A 24,336-nucleotide genomic window follows, 5' to 3' on the forward strand; every position below is an offset into this window, starting at 1 on the left:
ACAAACAGAGAACTAAAGTATAGAAGTCATGTTTAGACCAGTTCAGCACAGGGGGAGGGGCCTGTATCCAGACTACACACAGGCTAAAGTGAAACTAACACTCTCGGTCACTGTCACCGAGCGGAGACATGGCGCAGGGAGCTATAAACCAGGAAACTATAACTTGTGCGATCTGTTTGGATCTGCTGAAGGATCCAGTGACTCTCCCTTGTGGACACAGCTACTGCAGAGACTGTATCCAAACCACCTGGCACCAAAAACTAAGGTACAGCTGTCCTCAATGTAGAGAGAACTTTGTGCCCAGGCCTGTCCTGGTCACGAGTACAGTGTTAGCTAAGCTAGTGGAGGAGCTAAAGAAGACAGGGCTCAGAGCGCCCCCTGCTGACCACTGCTACGCCACTCCTGGAGATGTGAGCTGTGATGTGTGCACTGGGAGGAAGCTGAAGGCAGTCAGCTCCTGTCTGCAGTGTCTGGTCTCTTACTGTGGGAGTCACCTCCAGCCTCACCGTGATGTGGCAGTGCTACAGAAACACCAGCTGGTGGCGCCTTTTGACCAACTCCAGGAAAACCTTTGCTCTCAACACAATGAAGTTAAGAAACTGTTCTGCCGCAAAGATCAGCAGATAATCTGCTACCTCTGCTCTGTGGACGAACACAAGGGCCACGACACCGTGTCCTCTGCAGCAGAGAGGGCCCAGAGGCAGGCACATGTGCAGACCAAGAAGACCCTGCTGCTCCAGAGTCTCCAGAACAAAGAGACAGACATGAAGAAGCTCCAACAGGAGGCCAAGGACAGCATCCACACTTCCCAGACAGCACTGAAGCAAAGTGGAGACATGTTCACTCAGATGGTCCTTCTGCTGGAGAAAAGACGCTCTGAAGTGGAGAAGCAGATCCAGTCTGAGCACGAGACCAAACTGAGTCAAGTCCAAGAACTCCAAAATCAACTGCAGCAAGACATCTGTGACCTGAAGAGGACCATCTCTGAGCTGGACACACTGTGCCTCACTCCGGATCATAACCAGTTTATAATGAAGTGCCCCCTGCTGTCCACAGACACAAAGGATACAGCGTCCAGGATCAACACCCAGGATCTAAGGGTGGACTTTGAGGACATGACCAGAGCTGTGTCAGTGCTCAGGGACAAACTGCAGCTCACTTTAAGAGAGTTTAAACTGCCTGAACCTGAGCCGAGCACCAGGGAGGACTTCATCAGATATGCTCGTGACATTACACTGGACCCAAACACAGCACATAAATTTCTATCTTTGTCTGATGAAAACAGAAGAGTCAGATGTATGGACAAAGAGCAGAGTTATTCTGATCATCCAGACAGATTCATCCTTTGGTCCCAGGTCATGAGCAGAGAGAGCCTGACGGGACGATGTTACTGGGAGGTGGAGTGGAGTGGGAGTTTTTGGGTTCGTATTGCAGTGTCATACAGAGATATTAAGAGAGACGGAAGCAGGAATGAATGTGGATTTGGAAACAATGATAAATCATGGGCTTTAGACTGCGAGGACAGAAAATATGTATTTTGTTTCAATGCAGTTAAGACACGGGTCTCAGGTCCATTTTCCTCCAGAATCGGGGTTTACCTGGACCACAGCGCAGGGGCTCTGTCCTTTTACAGTGTTAAGGGTCAGAGCATGACTCTCCTCCACAAAGTCCAGACCAACTTCACTCAGCCTCTGTTTGCTGGAGTCTGGTTAGGTCCTGGATACACTGTTACTTTCCTCAAATTCCCCCCCCAAAATTAAAGGGTTTTTGTTGAAGTTTGAGGTCTGTGGGCAGTGGGGTTTTATTCAGAGATTTAGGCAAAATGTCTCTGCTTAGGTTTTAGGTAGACTTCAAGACATAGAGAAAGTAACATAAACTCAGTTGCAGTTGTTTTTTTATGAATTGACCTGTTTGTGATCTGTAATATTAGTAGAACGTTATGGCTAAGAAATAATCGATGCAATCATCATAATAATCATCAGGAGAAATATATGTGTGTTTTGACAGTTCCTCAGACTTGGCTCACCTGAGGAGGATTAAAGAATGGGAGCATTCTCAGGCATTCACAATCAGAACTAGACTGAATAAAAGTGTATGTTCAGTATTTTGAATCAGTCGTTGCTGCTCAGATCACTGCTGTAAATCTGTGGCCAAAACAGAAGGTGGAGGGAAAAGGGTGCGGCCTCATAATCATGATAACTATAATCACAGCTAATGATCTTTTCTTGAAATACATATATGAAATGTTTAACCAGAGTAATCCTTTGTACATGCAATTCAACATTTATTCTTTTCAGTGTGTCCGGGTAAAAAAATAAAAAACGGTCTCAAATAAATGATTGTGTCACTATTTAATGAAAACAAATACAGCTCATGTTTTATTAAGTTAATTTAGCAGCATATCAGTTCACATATTTACTTAGATGGAAGGAGTGAGTTTTCTTTTACCAATCATGTGTTTTTTAATAAGAAATATCCAGAAATAAATGTCCTATATTGAACATCACCATTTATATTAACCATGTCATTCACAACATCACATCAATTACATTCATTTTATCAGCTCAAATCTCAAATGAACACAGGAGTTTAAATACTGCGATGCATTCTGAACCCAACAATAATAAAACATGGTCTAAAGTAGGTCTGAAGGCTCCTTGTGAGAATTAGGCTTTCCTTCATAGGCAAGGCAAGGCAAGGCAAGTTTATTTGTAGAGCACATTTCATACACAAGGCAATTCAAAGTGCTTCACAGCAGGAAAAATGCATTAGAATTACAGAAACAGAAATACAATAAAATTAACTGAATTAAAAATTATCAATCCAACTGATTTTCTAAACTAATAAAATCACAAACAAAAGAGAAGAGTGCAAAGAAAAAATCCTTTCAGTCATATGCGCAGCTAAACAAAACTGTTTTTAGCTTAGATTTGAACATTGTCAGAGTAGCAGCCTGTCTCACATCTTCAGGAAGACTGTTCCAGATTTTAGCTGCATAAAACTGAAACGCAGATTCCCCATGTTTAGTCCTGACTCTGGGCACCAGCAGGAGGCCGGTCCCTGAGGTCCTCAGAGTCCGAGATGGTTCATATGGCACTAACATATCCAAGATGTACTTTGGTGGTAGGCCATGGAGAGACTTGTACACAAGCAGAGCTGCTTTAAAGTCTCTTCTCTGAGCCACAGGGAGCCAGTGCAGAGACCTGAGAACAGGACTAATGTGATCATACTTCCTGGTTCTAGTCAGGACCCGAGCAGCAGCGTTCTGGATGTACTGCAGCTGTTTTACAACTCGTTTGGAGAGGCCATTGAGCAGGCCGTTACAGTAGTCTAATCTACTGGAGACAAACGCGTGGATAAGTCTCTCTAAATCTGGTTTTGACACTATATTTTTGATTTTGGCAATGTTTTTTAGATGGTAAAAAGCTGCTGATGTTATTGATTTGACGTGGCTATTAAAGTTCAAGTCTGAGTCCATTATTACCCCCAGATTTCTAATTTGGTTTGTAGGTTTTAGAGCGAGACTCTGGAGGTGACTAACACTTTCTCTTTGTTTCTGTGGGCCAAAAACGATTATTTCAGTCTTGTCTGAGTTCAGCTGGAGAAAGTTGTTTTGCATCCACAAACTGATCTGTTGGATGCAGTGACAGAGAGAATCCACTGGTCCATAGTCACCTGCCGATAGTGAAACATAGATCTGAGTGTCGTCTGCATAATTGTGATAGGACACATTTTCACTGCGTATCAACTGACCTAACGGCAGCATGTAGAGGTTGAACAGAAGGGGACCCAGGACTGACCCTTGGGGCACTCCACAGGTCAGGGTCATGTGGTCTGAGACACAGCTACCAATTTCAACAAAGTACTTCCTGTCTTCCAGATAGGACCTTAACCAGTTTAGGGCAGTGCCAGTGATGCCCACCCAGTCCTCTAGTCTCTGTAAGAGGATCCCATGATCGACAGTGTCAAAAGCAGAACTCAGATCTAACAGAATTAAGAGTGAGGCTTTGCCCGTGTCAGTGTTCAGGCGGATGTAATTTGTCACCTTGACAAGTGCTGTGATGAGGTCTAAAACCTGACTGAAAAACATCAAATGAGTTGTTTATTAAGAGGAAATCTGTGAGCTGTTGGTAAACAACCTTTTCAAGGACTTTGCCCAAAAATGGCAGATTAGAGATGGGCCGGTAATGACTCAGTACTGCGGCATCAAGACTGCTCTTCTTTAGGAGAGGCTTTATGACCGCAGTTTTCAAAGACATTGGGAATGTTCCAGATTGAAGCGACATGTTAACTATGTGAGTGAATGGTGCTAACAAACTGTTCAGCACAGACTTTAGAAATCTGGTGGGTAACACATCAAGGCAGCATGTAGATGAACTCAGACTGGTGATGATCTCATGGACGGTTTTGTCAGTTACTGGTGCAAAGTGAGTTAGCTCTAAGTGTCTTGGTGGTTTTAGGGTAATTTTTTGCATTGTGGGATTTATAGCATTTTTAATGCCCTGAACTTTGTCATTAAAGAATAATGCAAACTCATTACACTTGGATGTGGAAATGAGTTCTAACGGCAGCTGAGCTGGAGGGTTTGTTAATCTGTTTACTGTGGCAAACAGGACACGCGAGTTGTTACTGCAGCTTCCAATTATTTCAGGAAAATATCTTTCCCTAGTTCTACATAAGATTAGGTTGTACATGTTCAGCTTTTCTTTGTAAATCTCTTTTTGAACCTGGAGCTTTGACTTACGCCATTTCCGTTCGGCCCTGCGGCACTCCCTTTTCTGTGCCCTGACCGAATCATCATTTCTCCACGGCGCCTTCTGCTTATTTTTAACCATTTTAGCCTTTATAGGGGCGATGGTGTCCAGAACATTCAAAACACTAGATGTAACAGAGTTCAACAAATCATTTACATTAGAACATGAGACATTTTCAAAGTTTATCATTTCCATAAACAGTGCACCTGTGCCATCACTTATGTGTCTCCTCTGAACAACTGCAGGACCAACCGGAGGTTGGGGAGAAACAGACAGGTCAAAGAAGACACAGAAATGATCAGACAGAGCAACATCGATCACATTAACATTTGAAATATTTACCCCCTTTGTAATTATGAGATCTAGAGTGTGTCCTTTGCTGTGGGTGGGGCCTCTCACATGCTGAGTAAGACTGAAGGTTTCAAGGACAGCATCAAGCTCTTTAGCGTTTCTGTCACAAATATTATCAACATGCACGTTGAAATCACCTGTAATGACCAAACCATCAAAGTCTGTGCATATGACTGAAAGTATCTCAGTAAAATCATCAATAAAACTTTGGCAGTGCTGGGGAGGCTTGTATAAAACAATGAAGAGAATGGATGGAGACCGTTTTAGCTCCATTTTAAAGGATACATACTCAAATGATGAAAACACCCCAAAAGACAACCTGCGGGTAATTATTTCATCTCTAAAGACAGCACAGACTCCACCCCCTTTTTTGTTTTCTCGTGTTTCAGATTCAAACTTAAAGTTGGGTGGAGCAGATTCTATCAGAACTACATTTCCTGTGTTTTTGTCAAGCCATGTTTCAGTTAAAAACATAAAATCAAGATTATAAGAAGAAATAAAATTATTAATTAAGAGAGATTTGTTACATAAGGATCTGACATTTAGCACAGCAAGTTTCAGACTAGTTTCAGTGGGACTGGGCTTTATCTTTTCACAGGGAATATGAATCACATTTCTCAGATTGGGCCTGACTCGCATTTTGTTTTTCCATCTGTGTGATGATGTGACTACAGAAATAGCACTAGGGGGGGCTCTTTTTACATAGGGCCCCGGGTTGGTTTGATTTTTAATGTGACAATAAGTCCCGGCAACGCTGAGACCCAGTGCATCCTAGCTATGGGAGATACCAGGTAAAAGGCGAGGTTGGATGGGTGGTGGGGCTTTTGTAGCCAAGGAGAGTTTGGGACCAGGTGAGAGGCGAGGGGGGATGGGTGGTGGGGCTTTTGTTGGTGTAGTCGGCATAGCCCTTGCTATATTGGGCGTGAGTGGAGCCATCTTAATGCCTGATTTGATCAGACTTTCAAAATGGCTGGGAAGGCCCATGGGTGAGAGTGGAGATGAGAAGGAGAATGATGAATCTTTAGTGGGAGTAGATGTTGCAGGGGGAACCCAGGGCTGGTGTGAAGGCAGGGGCGATGACAGGGATGTTGTTGGGCTTGTCACAGATGGGTCCAAGGCCTTTGAAGATTGTTCCTTTGCTGGAGGCGGTAGAGGTAAATGTGGAGCAGCTGGAGCTGAATCCTTTGCTGGTGGTGGTGGAGCAGCTGCTGATGAATCCTTTGGTGGAGGCTGAGGTTGTGGTGCTTTTGATGTTGAAACATTGGCTCGGTCTCTGGCTGATGGAGCAGGAATTCTTCTCTCATTCCTCTCTTCTCTAACTATCTGCTCAGGACCCTGTCCAGGCCCAGTCCAATGCCTCAGAGCGTGGAGCAGGTTCTCTGTCAGCACCCTCACTCCACCTCTGCATAGGTGGGGGCCATTTCTCTTAAACAGGTCCTCTCGTTTCCAGAATAGATAGAAGTTCTCAATATAGTGTAGTCGTCTCGGGGAACACTCTTTGGACAGCCATGTGTTCAGCTGAAGAAGCCGGCTAAACTTGTTTATCCTCCTGTCGATGTTTGGAAGAGGTCCACTTATGAAAGTTTTGATTTCCATTTTATCAAGCACGTCGAATAACTTCAAGAAGTCTTTTTTCAAAACTTCAGTCTGTTCCCGCCGCATGTCCACTGCACCCACGTGCACAATCAGCTGTTTAGCTCCTCCATGCTTAGCCATAATATTTGGAAGGAGTGACGTTATCTCAGAAACAGTGGCGCTTGGAAAAGAATGTGTGTTTATCTTTTCATGCGTCACGTGACTTATCGCGCCGTCCCCAACTAAAACAATCTTGACCTTGGCTGCAGCAAACTGCAGCTCACTTTAAGAGAGTTTAAACTGCCTGAACCTGAGCCGAGCACCAGGGAGGACTTCATCAGATATGCTCGTGACATTACACTGGACCCAAACACAGCACATAAATATCTATCTTTGTCTGATGAAAACAGAACAGTCAGACGTATGGACAAAGTGCAGAGTTATTCTGATCATCCAGACAGATTCATCCTTTGGAACGAGGTCATGAGCAGAGAGAGCCTGACGGGACGATGTTACTGGGAGGTGGAGTGGAGTGGGAGTCTTTGGGTTCGTATTGCAGTGTCATACAGAAATATTAAGAGAGACGGAAGCGGTAATGAAAGTGTATTTGGAAACAATGATAAATCATGGGCTTTAGACTGCAACTACGGGAAATATGTATTTTGTTTCAATGCAGTTCAGACACAGGTCTCAGGTCCATTTTCCTCCAGAATCGGGGTTTACCTGGACCACAGCGCAGGGGCTCTGTCCTTTTACAGTGTTAAGGGTCAGAGCATGACTCTCCTCCACAAAGTCCGGACCAACTTCACTCAGCCTCTGTTTGCTGGAGTCTGGTTAGGTACTAGAGACACTGTTCATTTCCTTAAATCCCCCCCCCCCCCCAAAAAATAAAGGGTTTTTGTTGAAGTTTGAGGTCTGTGGGCAGTGGGGTTTTATTCAGAGATTTAGGCAAAATGTCTCTGCTTAGGTTTTAGGTAGACTTCAAGACATAGAGAAAGTAACAAAAACTCAGTTGCAGTTGTTTTTTATGAATTGACCTGTTTGTGATCTGTAATATTAGTAGAACGTTATGGCTAAGAAATAATCAATGCAATCATCATAATAATCATCAGGAGAAATATATGTGTGTTTTGACAGTTCCTCAGACTTGGCTCACCTGAGGAGGATTAAAGAATGGGAGCATTCTCAGGCATTCACAATCAGAACTAGACTGAATAAAAGTGTATGTTCAGTATTTTGAATCAGTCGTTGCTGCTCAGATCACTGCTGTAAATCTGTGGCCAAAACAGAAGGTGGAGGGAAAAGGGTGCGGCCTCATAATCATGATAACTATAATCACAGCTAATGATCTTTTCTTGAAATACATATATGAAATGTTTAACCAGAGTAATCCTTTGTACATGCAATTCAACATTTATTCTTTTCAGTGTGTCCGGGTAAAAAAATAAAAAAAACTGTCTCAAATAAATGATTGTGTCACTATTTAATGAAAACAAATACAACTCATGTTTTATTAAGTTAATTTAGCTGCATATCAGTTCATATATTTACTTAGATGGAAGGAGTGAGTTTTCCTTTACCAATCATGTGTTTTTTAATAAGAAATATCCAGAAATAAATGTCCTATATTGAACATCACCATTTATATTAACCACGTCATTCACAACATCACATCAGTTACATTCATTTTATCAGCTCAAATCTCAAATGAACACAGGAGTTTAAATACTGCGATGCATTCTGAACCCAACAATAATAAAACATGGTCTAAAGTAGGTCTGAAGGCTCCTTGTGAGAATTAGGCTTTCCTTCATACAGTTTATAGAAATAGCTGGGGTCTTGAATAAAGGTTGAATTATGCAAACTGGACTCAATTTGAAACTGGACCAATTTAACAGACTTTGGACGAGGTGGGACCACTATTTGTTTTTTAATGTGTCGCGATTTCATTTCTGTGTATGTCCTGTACTACACTGTTCTTTTATGTGTCTGTTGCTTTGGTCATGTTATATGTGTTATATGTTTTATACGTTTGTTTTGAAAATGTTAAAAAAGAAAAAGACAAAAATACATAAAAAAAAAAAAAATAGCTTAGGTTAGTTTAGCGTTAGTGTTAATGTAGTTGTAGCTCCTCCCCTCGGACAGATATTTAAGTGACTGACCAGAACCCTGTCAGAACTGAAGAAGCTGCTTGGATTAGTGGCAAAAAGTATCAACTCTACAAACTTTTGTCCAGTTGACAGAATTCAACATTAATTTAAAAAGATTTCCTAATTTCCCTATTCCTAATATCCTGTTAAAACCTATTATGTATCACAGAACGCTTTATGATTGACATACAATGTTTACATGTAGCTAAAACTATTCACTGTTGGTGATTTTGGAAGTCAGGAGAGCAACAACTTTAAATGATCTAAAATGTTTAGCAAGAACACATTTTATTACTGTATAAAGCGCGGCGTCACAACTGCACTGCATTTACAACGTAGTGTCTAGGATAAAGCTATGGTCTTATTCACTTAATATGATCAGATAAGTCTCTTCTCATTCATGACTTCTTCTGCATGAGACGTGCCCAGGCCCTGCACAATCTCCACAGGCACAGTTCCTACAGGTGAATCTTATCCCAGCCATTTACTGCAAAACAGAAGCTACAAGACTGAACGAGGCCCCTCCCACATCAGCTCAAAACATTTACAGTGCATAAAACACATGTCCCCTCCCAAACAAACAGAGAACTAAAGTATAGAAGTCATGTTTAGACCAGTTCAGCACAGGGGGAGGGGCCTGTCTCCAGACTACACACAGGCTAAAGTGAAACTAACACTCTCGGTCACTCTCACCGAGCAGAGACATGGCGCAGGGAGCTATAAACCAGGAAACTATAACTTGTGCGATCTGTTTGGATCTGCTGAAGGATCCAGTGACTCTCCCTTGTGGACACAGCTACTGCAGAGACTGTATCCAAACCACCTGGCACCAAAAACTAAGGTACAGCTGTCCTCAATGTAGAGAGAACTTCGTGCCCAGGCCTGTCCTGGTCACGAGCACAGTGTTAGCTAATCTAGTGGAGGAGCTAAAGAAGACAGGGCTCGCAGCGCCCCCTGCTGACCACTGCTACGCCACTCCTGGAGATGTGAGCTGTGATGTGTGCACTGGGAGGAAGCTGAAGGCAGTCAGCTCCTGTCTGCAGTGTCTGGTCTCTTACTGTGAGAGTCACCTCCAGCCTCACCGTGATGTGGCAGTGCTACAGAAACACCAGCTGGTGGCGCCTTTTGACAAACTCCAGGAAAACCTTTGCTCTCAACACAATGAAGTTAAGAAACTGTTCTGCCGCAAAGATCAGCAGATAATCTGCTACCTCTGCTCTGTGGACGAACACAAGGGCCACGACACCGTGTCCTCTGCAGCAGAGAGGGCCCAGAGGCAGGCACATGTGCAGACCAAGAAGACCCTGATGCTCCAGAGTCTCCAGAACAAAGAGACAGACATGAAGAAGCTCCAACAGGAGGCCAAGGACAGCATCCACACTTCCCAGACAGCACTGAAGCAAAGTGGAGACATGTTCACTCAGATGGTCCTTCTGCTGGAAAAAAGACGCTCTGAAGTGGAGAAGCAGATCCAGTCTGAGCACGAGACCAAACTGAGTCAAGTCCAAGAACTCCAAAATCAACTGCAGCAAGACATCTGTGACCTGAAGAGGACCATCTCTGAGCTGGACACACTGTGCCTCACTCCGGATCATAACCAGTTTATAATGAAGTGCCCCCTGCTGTCCACAGACACAAAGGATACAGCGTCCAGGATCAACACCCAGGATCTAAGGGTTGACTTTGAGGACATGACCAGAGCTGTGTCAGTGCTCAGGGACAAACTGCAGCTCACTTTAAGAGAGTTTAAACTGCCTGAACCTGAGCCGAGCACCAGGGAGGACTTCATCAGATATGCTCGTGACATTACACTGGACCCAAACACAGCACATAAAAAACTATCTTTGTCTGATGAAAACAGAAGAGTGAGAAGTATGGACAAAGAGCAGAGTTATTCTGATCATCCAGACAGATTCATCCTTTGGTCCCAGGTCATGAGCAGAGAGAGCCTGACGGGACGATGTTACTGGGAGGTGGAGTGGAGTGGGAGTGTTGGGGTTCGTATTGCAGTGTCATACAGAGATATTAAGAGAGACGGAAGCATGAATGAACGTGTATTTGGAAACAATGATAAATCATGGGCTTTACGCTGCCAGGACAGCAAATACTTTTTTTTTTTCAATGCAGTTATGACACAGGTCTCAGGTCCATTTTCCTCCAGAATCGGGGTTTACCTGGACCACAGCGCAGGGGCTCTGTCCTTTTACAGTGTTAAGGGTCAGAGCATGACTCTCCTCCACAAAGTCCAGACCAACTTCACTCAGCCTCTGTTTGCTGGAGTCTGTTTAAGTACTAGAGACACTGTTACTTTCCACAAATTCCCCCCCAAAAAATAAAGGGTTTTTGTTGAAGTTTGAGGTCTGTGGGCAGTGGGGTTTTATTCAGAGATTTAGGCAAAATGTCTCTGCTTAGGTTTTAGGTAGACTTCAAGACATAGAGAAAGTAACATAAACTCAGTTGCAGTTGTTTTTTTTATGAATTGACCTGTTTGTGATCTGTAATATTAGTAGAACGTTATGGCTAAGAAATAATCGATGCAATCATCATAATAATCATCAGGAGAAATATATGTGTGTTTTGACAGTTCCTCAGACTTGGCTCACCTGAGGAGGATTAAAGAATGGGAGCATTCTCAGGCATTCACAATCAGAACTAGACTGAATAAAAGTGTATGTTCAGTATTTTGAATCAGTCGTTGCTGCTCAGATCACTGCTGTAAATCTGTGGCCAAAACAGAAGGTGGAGGGAAAAGGGTGCGGCCTCATAATCATGATAACTATAATCACAGCTAATGATCTTTTCTTGAAATACATATATTATGAAATGTTTAACCAGAGTAATCCTTTGTACATGCAATTCAACATTTATTCTTTTCAGTGTGTCTGGGTAAAAAAAATAAAAAAAACTGTCTCAAATAAATGATTGTGTCACTATTTAATGAAAACAAATACAATTCATGTTTTATTAAGTTAATTTAGCTGCATATCAGTTCATATATTTACTTAGATGGAAGAAGTGAGTTTTCCTTTACCAATCATGTGTTTTTTAATAAGAAATATCCAGAAATAAATGCCCTATATTGAACATCACCATTTATATTAACCACATTATTCACATTATCACATCAATTACATTCATTTTATCAGCTCAAATCTCAAATGAACACAGGAGTTTAAATACTGCGATGCATTCTGAACCCAACAATAATAAAACATGGTCTAAAGTAGGTCTGAAGGCTCCTTGTGAGAATTAGGCTTTCCTTCATACAGTTTATAGAAATAGCTGGGGTCTTGAATAAAGGTTGAATTATGCAAACTGGACTCAATTTGAAACTGGACCAATTTAACAGACTTTGGACGAGGTGGGACCGCTATTTGTTTTTTAATGTGTCGTGATTTCATTTCTGTGTATGTCCTGTACTACACTGTTCTTTTATGTGTCTATTGCTTTGGTCATGTTATATATGTTATATGTTTTATACGTTTGTTTTGAAAATGTTAAAAATGAAAAAGAGAAAAATAGATGGAAAAAAGGTAATCAAGTCATGTGTTGTATAATTCATTCATTCATTAGGGCCATGAACAATTATGCAGGTGACAGTTCACACCATAGGGTAGTTAAATAACAAATACTCCTTAGCTTAGGTTAGTAATGTAGTTGTAGCTCCTCCCCTCGGACAGATATTTAAAGGTTCCATAACATGCTTTTTTTCACGTTTCGTAGTCTATCCTAAGTGTATAATTGATAATAATAAGGGTTGTGCAACACCCATAACATAATAGTTAAGAAATATCACCCAGACCTTGGACCCCCTCACCAACCCGGAAATGCAAACGGCTTGGTTTGATATTCGCCCCCACCCTTGCGAAGAGCGATCTGGCTCCCCCGCCAACCCGTGACGTTGTCTCAGAGCGCGTGTGTGCCCCGCCACCCGTGACGTAGTGTGTCCCCCACAGCTGTCTGCTCCGCGATGCGCAGCTCGGCGCCAGTGAGTGAGAAACGATAGAACTTCAGATCAACACTACTTTGAGACTAAATAAATCTGGTGTTTATTCTACAGGGTGCGCAGAACAGATATATCTATATATCTATACATCTATATATCTATATATCTATATATATAAAAGTCTTATGTCCATCGCGCTCTTATTTCCTGGTTTTTCGGTATCAGATAGAACTTCTCTCCGTTTATTGTCCCGGTTGCTGCATCAACTGCCACATAAACCTTCACCATTGTGATAATAGTAAAGAGTGCGATATCATTAATGATGTTTTGGGCCTCTTTGAACCGTGTTCCGTCGTAAATCGAAGCAGAAAAACTCCGGGGCTTGAATGGGAGACACGAGCAGCGCGGAGCCGTGGGGAGGGGGCGGGAGGCGGCAGGCGGGAGGGGGAGGCGGGCGGAGAGGGGGGAGGGGGGATGATGACGCGTGCCTGTGGTTATGACGCGGTCTTGTAGACACCCCCCGTCAGTTTGGAGATTCGAGGAAAGGAGATAGTCTGTAATATAGCTAAACACTGCGGGAATCAATCAAAAAAACACTCTGGGTACATATATGAAGCACAAATAGCAATGTAAGAAGGTTAAAAGCTCTGAAAAGTCGATTTTGCATGTTATGGGACCTTTAAGTGACTGACCAGAACCCTGTCAGAACTGAAGAAGCTGCTTGGATTAGTGGCAAAAAGTATCAACTCTAAAAACTTTTGTCCAGTTGACAGAATTCAACATTAATTTAAAAAGATTTCCTAATTTCCCTATTCCTAATATCCTGTTAAAACCTATTATGTATCACAGAACGCTTTATGATTGACATACAATGTTTACATGTAGCTAAAACTATTCACTGTTGGTGATTTTGGAAGTCAGAAGAGCAACAACTTTAAATGATCCAAAATGTTTAGCAAGAACACATTTTATTACTGTATAAAGCGCGGCGTCACAACTGCACTGCATTTACAACGTAGTGTCTAGGATAAAGCTATGGTCTTATTCACTTAATATGATCAGATAAGTCTCTTCTCATTCATGACTTCTGCTGCATGAGACGTGCCCAGGCCCTGCACAATCTCCACAGGCACAGTTCCTACAGGTGAATCTTATCCCAGCCATTTACTGCAAAACAGCAGCTACAAGACTGAACGAGGCCCCTCCCACATCAGCTCAAAACATTTACAGTGCATAAAACACAGGTTCCCTCCCAAATAAACAGAGAACTAAAGTATAGAAGTCATGTTTAGACCAGTTCAGCACAGGGGGAGGGGCCTGTCTCCAGACTACACACAGGCTAAAGTGAAACTAACAGTCACTTTAACCGAGTGGAGACATGGCGCAGGGAGCTATAAACCAGGAAACTATAACTTGTGCGATCTGTTTGGATCTGCTGAAGGATCCAGTGACTCTCCCTTGTGGACACAGCTACTGCAGAGACTGTATCCAAACCAACTGGCACCAAAAACTAAGGTACAGCTGTCCTCAATGTAGAGAGAACTTCGTGCCCAGGCCTGTCCTGGTCACGAGCACAGTGTTAGCTAATCTAGTGGAGGAGCTAAAGAAGACAGGGCTCAGAGCGCCCCCTGCTGACCACTGCTACGCCACTCCTGGAGATGTGAGCTGTGATGTGTGCACTGGGAGGAAGCTGAAGGCAGTCAGCTCCTGTCTGCAGTGTCTGGTCTCTTACTGTGAGAGTCACCTCCAGCCTCACCGTGATGTGGCAGTGCTACAGAAACACCAGCTGGTGGCGCCTTTTGACCAACTCCAGGAAAACCTTTGCTCTCAACACAATGAAGTTAAGAAACTGTTCTGCCGCAAAGATCAGCAGATAATCTGCTACCTCTGCTCTGTGGACGAACACAAGGGCCACGACACCGTGTCCTCTGCAGCAGAGAGGGCCCAGAGGCAGGCACATGTGCAGACCAAGAAGACCCTGCTGCTCCAGAGTCTCCAGAACAAAGAGACAGACATGAAGAAGCTCCAACAGGAGGCCAAGGACAGCATCCACACTTCCCAGACAGCACTGAAGCAAAGTGGAGACATGTTCACTCAGATGGTCCTTCTGCTGGAGAAAAGACGCTCTGAAGTGGAGAAGCAGATCCAGTCTGAGCACGAGACCAAACTGAGTCAAGTCCAAGAACTCCAAAATCAACTGCAGCAAGACATCTGTGACCTGAAGAGGACCATCTCTGAGCTGGACACACTGTGCCTCACTCCGGATCATAACCAGTTTATAATGAAGTGCCCCCCACTGTCCACAGACACAAAGGATACAGCGTCCAGGATCAACACCCAGGATCTAAGGGTGGACTTTGAGGACATGACCAGAGCTGTGTCAGTGCTCAGGGACAAACTGCAGCTCACTTTAAGAGAGTTTAAACTGCCTGAACCTGAGCCGAGCACCAGGGAGGACTTCATCAGATATGCTCGTGACATTACACTGGACCCAAACACAGCACATAAAAAACTATCTTTGTCTGATGAAAACAGAACAGTCAGACGTATGGACAAAGAGCAGAGTTATTCTGATCATCCAGACAGATTCATCCTTTGGTCCCAGGTCATGAGCAGAGAGAGCCTGACGGGACGATGTTACTGGGAGGTGGAGTGGAGTGGGAGTGTTGGGGTTTGTATTGCAGTGTCATACAGAGATATTAAGAGAGACGGAAGCGTGAATGAACGTGTATTTGGAAACAATGATAAATCATGGGCTTTACGCTGCCAGGACAGCAAATACTTTTTTTTTTCCAATGCAGTTAAGACACAGGTCTCAGGTCCATTTTCCTCCAGAATCGGGGTTTACCTGGACCACAGCGCAGGGGCTCTGTCCTTTTACAGTGTTAAGGGTCAGAGCATGACTCTCCTCCACAAAGTCCAGACCAACTTCACTCAGCCTCTGTTTGCTGGAGTCTGGTTAGGTCCTGGAGACACTGTTACTTTCCTCAAATTCCCCCCCAAAAATTAAAGGGTTTTTGTTGAAGTTTGAGGTCTGTGGGCAGTGGGGTTTTATTCAGAGATTTAGGCAAAATGTCTCTGCTTAGGTTTTAGGTAGACTTCAAGACATAGAGAAAGTAACATAAACTCAGTTGCAGTTGTTTTTTTATGAATTGACCTGTTTGTGATCTGTAATATTAGTAGAACGTTATGGCTAAGAAATAATCAATGCAATCATCATAATAATCATCAGGAGAAATATATGTGTGTTTTGACAGTTCCTCAGACTTGGCTCACCTGAGGAGGATTAAAGAATGGGAGCATTCTCAGGCATTCACAATCAGAACTAGACTGAATAAAAGTGTATGTTCAGTATTTTGAATCAGTCATTGCTGCTCAGATCACTGCTGTAAATCTGTGGCCAAAACAGAAGGTGGAGGGAAAAGGGTGCGGCCTCATAATCATGATAACTATAATCACAGCTAATGATCTTTTCTTGAAATACATATATGAAATGTTTAACCAGAGTAATCCTTTGTACATGCAATTCAACATTTATTCTTTTCAGTGTGTCCGGGTAAAAAAATAAAAAAAACTGTCTCAAATAAATGATTGTGTCACTATTTAATGAAAACAAATACAACTCATGTTTTATTAAGTTAATTTAGCTGCATATCAGTTCATATATTTACTTAGATGGAAGGAGTGAGTTTTCCTTTACCAATCATGTGTTTTTTAATAAGAAATATCCAGAAATAAATGTCCTATATTGAACATCACCATTTATATTAACCACGTCATTCACAACATCACATCAATTACATTCATTTTATCAGCTCAAATCTCAAATGAACACAGGAGTTTAAATACTGCGATGCATTCTGAACCCAACAATAATAAAACATGGTCTAAAGTAGGTCTGAAGGCTCCTTGTGAGAATTAGGCTTTCCTTCATACAGTTTATAGAAATAGCTGGGGTCTTGAATAAAGGTTGAATTATGCAAACTGGACTCAATTTGAAACTGGACCAATTTAACAGACTTTGGACGAGGTGGGACCACTATTTGTTTTTTAATGTGTCGCGATTTCATTTCTGTGTATGTCCTGTACTACACTGTTCTTTTATGTGTCTGTTGCTTTGGTCATGTTATATGTGTTATATGTTTTATACGTTTGTTTTGAAAATGTTAAAAAAGAAAAAGACAAAAATACATAAAAAAAAAAAAAATAGCTTAGGTTAGTTTAGCGTTAGTGTTAATGTAGTTGTAGCTCCTCCCCTCGGACAGATATTTAAGTGACTGACCAGAACCCTGTCAGAACTGAAGAAGCTGCTTGGATTAGTGGCAAAAAGTATCAACTCTACAAACTTTTGTCCAGTTGACAGAATTCAACATTAATTTAAAAAGATTTCCTAATTTCCCTATTCCTAATATCCTGTTAAAACCTATTATGTATCACAGAACGCTTTATGATTGACATACAATGTTTACATGTAGCTAAAACTATTCACTGTTGGTGATTTTGGAAGTCAGGAGAGCAACAACTTTAAATGATCTAAAATGTTTAGCAAGAACACATTTTATTACTGTATAAAGCGCGGCGTCACAACTGCACTGCATTTACAACGTAGTGTCTAGGATAAAGCTATGGTCTTATTCACTTAATATGATCAGATAAGTCTCTTCTCATTCATGACTTCTGCTGCATGAGACGTGCCCAGGCCCTGCACAATCTCCACAGGCACAGTTCCTACAGGTGAATCTTATCCCAGCCATTTACTGCAAAACAGAAGCTACAAGACTGAACGAGGCCCCTCCCACATCAGCTCAAAACATTTACAGTGCATAAAACACATGTCCCCTCCCAAACAAACAGAGAACTAAAGTATAGAAGTCATGTTTAGACCAGTTCAGCACAGGGGGAGGGGCCTGTCTCCAGACTACACACAGGCTAAAGTGAAACTAACACTCTCGGTCACTCTCACCGAGCAGAGACATGGCGCAGGGAGCTATAAACCAGGAAACTATAACTTGTGCGATCTGTTTGGATCTGCTGAAGGATCCAGTGACTCTCCCTTGTGGACACAGCTACTGCAGAGACTGTATCCAAACCACCTGGCACCAAAAACTAAGGTACAGCTGTCCTCAATGTAGAGAGAACTTCGTGCCCAGGCCTGTCCTGGTCACGAGCACAGTGTTAGCTAATCTAGTGGAGGAGCTAAAGAAGACAGGGCTCGCAGCGCCCCCTGCTGACCACTGCTACGCCACTCCTGGAGATGTGAGCTGTGATGTGTGCACTGGGAGGAAGCTGAAGGCAGTCAGCTCCTGTCTGCAGTGTCTGGTCTCTTACTGTGAGAGTCACCTCCAGCCTCACCGTGATGTGGCAGTGCTACAGAAACACCAGCTGGTGGCGCCTTTTGACAAACTCCAGGAAAACCTTTGCTCTCAACACAATGAAGTTAAGAAACTGTTCTGCCGCAAAGATCAGCAGATAATCTGCTACCTCTGCTCTGTGGACGAACACAAGGGCCACGACACCGTGTCCTCTGCAGCAGAGAGGGCCCAGAGGCAGGCACATGTGCAGACCAAGAAGACCCTGATGCTCCAGAGTCTCCAGAACAAAGAGACAGACATGAAGAAGCTCCAACAGGAGGCCAAGGACAGCATCCACACTTCCCAGACAGCACTGAAGCAAAGTGGAGACATGTTCACTCAGATGGTCCTTCTGCTGGAAAAAAGACGCTCTGAAGTGGAGAAGCAGATCCAGTCTGAGCACGAGACCAAACTGAGTCAAGTCCAAGAACTCCAAAATCAACTGCAGCAAGACATCTGTGACCTGAAGAGGACCATCTCTGAGCTGGACACACTGTGCCTCACTCCGGATCATAACCAGTTTATAATGAAGTGCCCCCTGCTGTCCACAGACACAAAGGATACAGCGTCCAGGATCAACACCCAGGATCTAAGGGTTGACTTTGAGGACATGACCAGAGCTGTGTCAGTGCTCAGGGACAAACTGCAGCTCACTTTAAGAGAGTTTAAACTGCCTGAACCTGAGCCGAGCACCAGGGAGGACTTCATCAGATATGCTCGTGACATTACACTGGACCCAAACACAGCACATAAATATCTATCTTTGTCTGATGAAAACAGAAGAGTGAGAAGTATGGACAAAGAGCAGAGTTATTCTGATCATCCAGACAGATTCATCCTTTGGTCCCAGGTCATGAGCAGAGAGAGCCTGACGGGACGATGTTACTGGGAGGTGGAGTGGAGTGGGAGTGTTGGGGTTCGTATTGCAGTGTCATACAGAGATATTAAGAGAGACGGAAGCATGAATGAACGTGTATTTGGAAACAATGATAAATCATGGGCTTTACGCTGCCAGGACAGCAAATACTTTTTTTTTTCAATGCAGTTATGACACAGGTCTCAGGTCCATTTTCCTCCAGAATCGGGGTTTACCTGGACCACAGCGCAGGGGCTCTGTCCTTTTACAGTGTTAAGGGTCAGAGCATGACTCTCCTCCACAAAGTCCAGACCAACTTCACTCAGCCTCTGTTTGCTGGAGTCTGTTTAAGTACTAGAGACACTGTTACTTTCCACAAATTCCCCCCCAAAAAATAAAGGGTTTTTGTTGAAGTTTGAGGTCTGTGGGCAGTGGGGTTTTATTCAGAGATTTAGGCAAAATGTCTCTGCTTAGGTTTTAGGTAGACTTCAAGACATAGAGAAAGTAACATAAACTCAGTTGCAGTTGTTTTTTTTATGAATTGACCTGTTTGTGATCTGTAATATTAGTAGAACGTTATGGCTAAGAAATAATCGATGCAATCATCATAATAATCATCAGGAGAAATATATGTGTGTTTTGACAGTTCCTCAGACTTGGCTCACCTGAGGAGGATTAAAGAATTGGAGCATTCTCAGGCATTCACAATCAGAACTAGACTGAATAAAAGTGTATGTTCAGTATTTTGAATCAGTCATTGCTGCTCAGATCACTGCTGTAAATCTGTGGCCAAAACAGAAGGTGGAGGGAAAAGGGTGCGGCCTCATAATCATGATAACTATAATCACAGCTAATGATCTTTTCTTGAAATACATATATGAAATGTTTAACCAGAGTAATCCTTTGTACATGCAATTCAACATTTATTTTTTTCAGTGTGTCCGGGTAAAAATAAATAAAAAAACGGTCTCAAATAAATGATTGTGTCACTATTTAATGAAAACAAATACAACTCATGTTTTATTAAGTTAATTTAGCTGCATATCAGTTCACGTATTTACTTAGATGGAAGAAGTGAGTTTTCCTTTACCAATCATATGTTTTGTAATAAGAAATATCCAGAAATAAATGTCCTATATTGAACATCACCATTTATATTAACCACGTCATTCACAACATCACATCAGTTACATTCATTTTATCAGCTCAAATCTCAAATGAACACAGGAGTTTAAATACTGCGATGCATTCTGAACCCAACAATAATAAAACATGGTCTAAAGTAGGTCTGAAGGCTCCTTGTGAGAATTAGGCTTTCCTTCATACAGTTTATAGAAATAGCTGGGGTCTTGAATAAAGGTTGAATTATGCAAACTGGACTCAATTTGAAACTGGACCAATTTAACAGACTTTGGACGAGGTGGGACCACTATTTGTTTTTTAATGTGTCGTTATTTCATTTCTGTGTATGTCCTGTACTACACTGTTCTTTTATGTGTCTATTGCTTTGGTCATGTTATATATGTTATATGTTTTATACGTTTGTTTTGAAAATGTTAAAAATGAAAAAGAGAAAAATAAATTGAAAAAAAATTGCTTAGGTTAGTTTAGCGTTAGTGTTAATGTAGTTGTAGCTCCTCCCCTCGGACAGATATTTAAGTGACTGACCAGAACCTTGTCAGAACTGAAGAAGCTGCTTGGATTAGTGGCAAAAAGTATCAACTCTACAAACTTTTGTCCAGTTGACAGAATTCAACATTAATTTAAAAATATTTCCTAATTTCCCTATTCCTAATATCCTGTTAAAACCTATTATGTATCACAGAACGCTTTATGATTGACATACAATGTTTACATGTAGCTAAAACTATTCACTGTTGGTGATTTTGGAGGTCAGGAGAGCAACAACTTTAAAAGATCTAAAATGTTTTGCAAGAACACATTTTATTACTGTATAAAGCGCGGCGTCACAACTGCACTGCATTTACAACGTAGTGTCTAAGATAAAGCTATGGTCTTGTTCACTTAATATGATCAGATAAGTCTCTTCTCATTCATGACTTCTGCTGCATGAGACGTGCCCAGGCCCTGCACAATCTCCACAGGCACAGTTCCTACATGTAAATCTTATCCCAGCCATTTACTGCAAAACAGCAGCTACAAGACTGAACGAGGCCCCTCCCACCTCAGCTCAAAACATTTACAGTGCATAAAACACAGGTTCCCTCCCAAACAAACAGAGAACTAAAGTATAGAAGTCATGTTTAGACCAGTTCAGCACAGGGGGAGGGGCCTGTCTCCAGACTACACACAGGCTAAAGTGAAACTAACACAGTCACTTTAACCGAGTGGAGACATGGCGCAGGGAGCTATAAACCAGGAAACTATAACTTGTGCGATCTGTTTGGATCTGCTGAAGGATCCAGTGACTCTCCCTTGTGGACACAGCTACTGCAGAGACTGTATCCAAACCACCTGGCACCAAAAACTAAGGTACAGCTGTCCTCAATGTAGAGAGAACTTCGTGCCCAGGCCTGTCCTGGTCACGAGCACAGTGTTAGCTAATCTAGTGGAGGAGCTAAAGAAGACAGGGCTCAGAGCGCCCCCTGCTGACCACTGCTACGCCACTCCTGGAGATGTGAGCTGTGATGTGTGCACTGGGAGGAAGCTGAAGGCAGTCAGCTCCTGTCTGCAGTGTCTGGTCTCTTACTGTGAGAGTCACCTCCAGCCTCACCGTGATGTGGCAGTGCTACAGAAACACCAGCTGGTGGCGCCTTTTGACCAACTCCAGGAAAACCTTTGCTCTCAACACAATGAAGTTAAGAAACTGTTCTGCCGCAAAGATCAGCAGATAATCTGCTACCTCTGCTCTGTGGAGCAACACAAGGGCCACGACACCGTGTCCTCTGCAGCAGAGAGGGCCCAGAGGCAGGCACATGTGCAGACCAAGAAGACCCTGCTGCTCCAGAGTCTCCAGAACAAAGAGACAGACATGAAGAAGCTCCAACAGGAGGCCAAGGACATCATCCACACTTCCCAGACAGCACTGCAGCAAAGTGGAGACATGTTCACTAAGATGGTCCTTCTGCTGGAGAAAAGACGCTCTGAAGTGGAGAAGCAGATCCAGTCTGAGCACGAGACCAAACTGAGTCAAGTCCAAGAACTCCAAAATCAACTGCAGCAAGACATCTGTGACCTGAAGAGGACCATCTCTGAGCTGGACACACTGTGCCTCACTCCGGATCATAACCAGTTTATAATGAAGTGCCCCCTGCTGTCCACAGACACAAAGGATACAGCGTCAAGGATCAACACCCAGGATCTAAGGGTGGACTTTGAGTACATGACCAGAGCTGTGTCAGTGCTCAGGGACAAACTGCAGCTCATATTAAGACTGACTGAACCTGAGCCGAGCACCAGGGAGGACTTCATCAGATATGCTCGTGACATTACACTGGACCCAAACACAGCAAATAAATATCTATCTTTGTCTGATGAAAACAGAAGAGTCAGAAGTATGGACAAAGAGCATAGTTATTCTGATCATCCAGACAGATTCATCCTTTGGTACGAGGTCATGAGCAGAGAGAGCCTGACGGGACGATGTTACTGGGAGGTGGAGTGGAGTGGGAGTTCTGGGGTTCGTATTGCAGTGTCATACAGAGATATTAAGAGAGACGGAAGCGGTAATGAATGTGGATTTGGAAACAATGATAAATCATGGGCTTTATGCTGCACGGACAGAAAATACTTTTTCTTTTTCAATGCAGTTATGACACAGGTCTCAGGTCCATTTTCCTCCAGAATCGGGGTTTACCTGGACCACAGCGCAGGGGCTCTGTCCTTTTACAGTGTTAAGGGTCAGAGCATGACTCTCCTCCACAAAGTCCAGACCAACTTCACTCAGCCTCTGTTTGCTGGATTCTGGTTAAGTATTGGAGACAAAGTCAATATCCTTAGATTCCCCCCCAAAAAATAAAGGGTTTTTGTTGAAGTTTGAGGTCTGTGGGCAGTGGGGTTTTATTCAGAGATTTAGGCAAAATGTCTCTGCTTAGGTTTTAGGTAGACTTCAAGACATAGAGAAAGTAACATAAACTCAGTTGCAGTTGTTTTTTATGAATTGACCTGTTTGTGATCTGTAATATTAGTAGAACGTTATGGCTAAGAAATAATCAATGCAATCATCATAATAATCATCAGGAGAAATATATGTGTGTTTTGACAGTTCCTCAGACTTGGCTCACCTGAGGAGGATTAAAGAATGGGAGCATTCTCGGGCATTCACAATCAGAACTAGACTGAATAAAAGTGTATGTTCAGTATTTTGAATCAGTCATTGCTGCTCAGATCACTGCTGTAAATCTGTGGCCAAAACAGAAGGTGGAGGGAAAAGGGTGCGGCCTCATAATCATGATAACTATAATCACAGCTAATGATCTTTTCTTGAAATACATATGAAATGTTTAACCAGAGTAATCCTTTGTACATGCAATTCAACATTTATTCTTTTCAGTGTGTCCGGGTAAAAAAATAAAAAACGGTCTCAAATAAATGATTGTGTCACTATTTAATGAAAACAAATACAACTCATGTTTTATTAAGTTAATTTAGCTGCATATCAGTTCACATATTTACTTAGATGGAAGGAGTGAGTTTTCCTTTACCAATCATGTGTTTTTTAATAAGAAATATCCAGAAATAAATGTCCTATATTGAACATCACCATTTATATTAACCACGTCATTCAAAACATCACATCAGTTACATTCATTTTATCAGCTCAAATCTCAAATGAACACAGGAGTTTAAATACTGCGATGCATTCTGAACCCAACAATAATAAAACATGGTCTAAAGTAGGTCTGAAGGCTCCTTGTGAGAATTAGGCTTTCCTTCATACAGTTTATAGAAATAGCTGGGGTCTGGACTCTATAGAGAAACAGGTTGAGTTGGAAGTCTACAGTGGACAACCTCAGGGTCAACAGATTAACCTGCAGCGCGTGTTCTCTCTCCCCGCTCACGGCTCTATTATGGACCGGACCGCGGCTGGAATGAAGAGGAGGGAAAGTGCGGTCCAGAGATCACAGCGGGGGCATCGGGGGGGAGCGGGCGGCCCACAGAGAGGCACCAGCCCGGGGTAATTAGCCTGGACCAGGGCCAAGAGGTGGGGGAACGAATACTGCTGATCATAACTGTCTAAAATATGATAAAATATTCAGGGAAGTTAAGTTCAAAGTAGGAGCGGGGATAAAACACTTCAAACATTGTTCTTTTGGTTTGTGTTGAAAAATGTTAAGAAAAAACATATACATTTGATTTATACTTTTTGATTTTGGAATGATAAAAAATTAGG

General features: G+C 42.7%; 5 protein-coding genes and 1 pseudogene across 5 annotated transcripts in view; 5 read left to right on the plus strand and 1 right to left on the minus strand.

Annotated features, from left to right (window-relative positions):
* cdh23 (cadherin-related 23) overlaps positions 1-24,336 on the minus strand; it is a 303,992-nt gene that overhangs the window by 151,073 nt on the left and 128,583 nt on the right. The window lies entirely within an intron of this gene.
* LOC140351428 (tripartite motif-containing protein 16-like) lies at positions 129-7,571 on the plus strand. The gene is made up of 2 exons (XM_072437267.1): positions 129-1,744; positions 6,950-7,571. The coding sequence occupies exons 1-2, from the start codon at positions 129-131 to the stop codon at positions 7,569-7,571; spliced, it is 2,238 nt and encodes a 745-aa protein (XP_072293368.1).
* On the plus strand, positions 9,524-11,166 carry LOC140351429 (tripartite motif-containing protein 16-like). The gene has a single exon (XM_072437268.1). It carries the CDS (start codon positions 9,535-9,537, stop codon positions 11,164-11,166), a length of 1,632 nt encoding a protein of 543 aa, XP_072293369.1. The 5' UTR covers positions 9,524-9,534.
* On the plus strand, positions 14,150-16,268 carry LOC140351571 (tripartite motif-containing protein 16-like). The gene has a single exon (XM_072437449.1). It carries the CDS (start codon positions 14,155-14,157, stop codon positions 15,784-15,786), a length of 1,632 nt encoding a protein of 543 aa, XP_072293550.1. The 5' UTR covers positions 14,150-14,154; the 3' UTR covers positions 15,787-16,268.
* Positions 17,740-19,381, plus strand: LOC140351430 (tripartite motif-containing protein 16-like; annotated as a pseudogene).
* Positions 21,307-22,962, plus strand: LOC140351431 (tripartite motif-containing protein 16-like). Its single transcript, XM_072437269.1, has one exon. The coding sequence runs from the start codon at positions 21,340-21,342 to the stop codon at positions 22,960-22,962; it is 1,623 nt and encodes a 540-aa protein (XP_072293370.1). The 5' UTR covers positions 21,307-21,339.

This window comes from Eucyclogobius newberryi, unplaced genomic scaffold (genome assembly GCF_026437365.1).
Source record: "Eucyclogobius newberryi isolate DKJ021-1_F unplaced genomic scaffold, fEucNew1.0.hap1 SCAF_8, whole genome shotgun sequence".
NCBI lineage: Eukaryota > Metazoa > Chordata > Actinopteri > Gobiiformes > Gobiidae > Eucyclogobius > Eucyclogobius newberryi.

Bases quoted from the DNA above. Each gene is read 5' to 3' on its own strand.
- LOC140351428 (XM_072437267.1), top strand. From the start codon at position 129: ATGGCGCAGGGAGCTATAAACCAGGAAACTATAACTTGTGCGATCTGT. The intron at 1,745-6,949 runs CCCCCCCCAAAA...CCTTGGCTGCAG, and splicing joins ACTGTTACTTTCCTCAAATT to CAAACTGCAGCTCACTTTAA.
- LOC140351429 (XM_072437268.1), top strand. From the start codon at position 9,535: ATGGCGCAGGGAGCTATAAACCAGGAAACTATAACTTGTGCGATCTGT.
- LOC140351571 (XM_072437449.1), top strand. From the start codon at position 14,155: ATGGCGCAGGGAGCTATAAACCAGGAAACTATAACTTGTGCGATCTGT.
- LOC140351431 (XM_072437269.1), top strand. From the start codon at position 21,340: ATGGCGCAGGGAGCTATAAACCAGGAAACTATAACTTGTGCGATCTGT.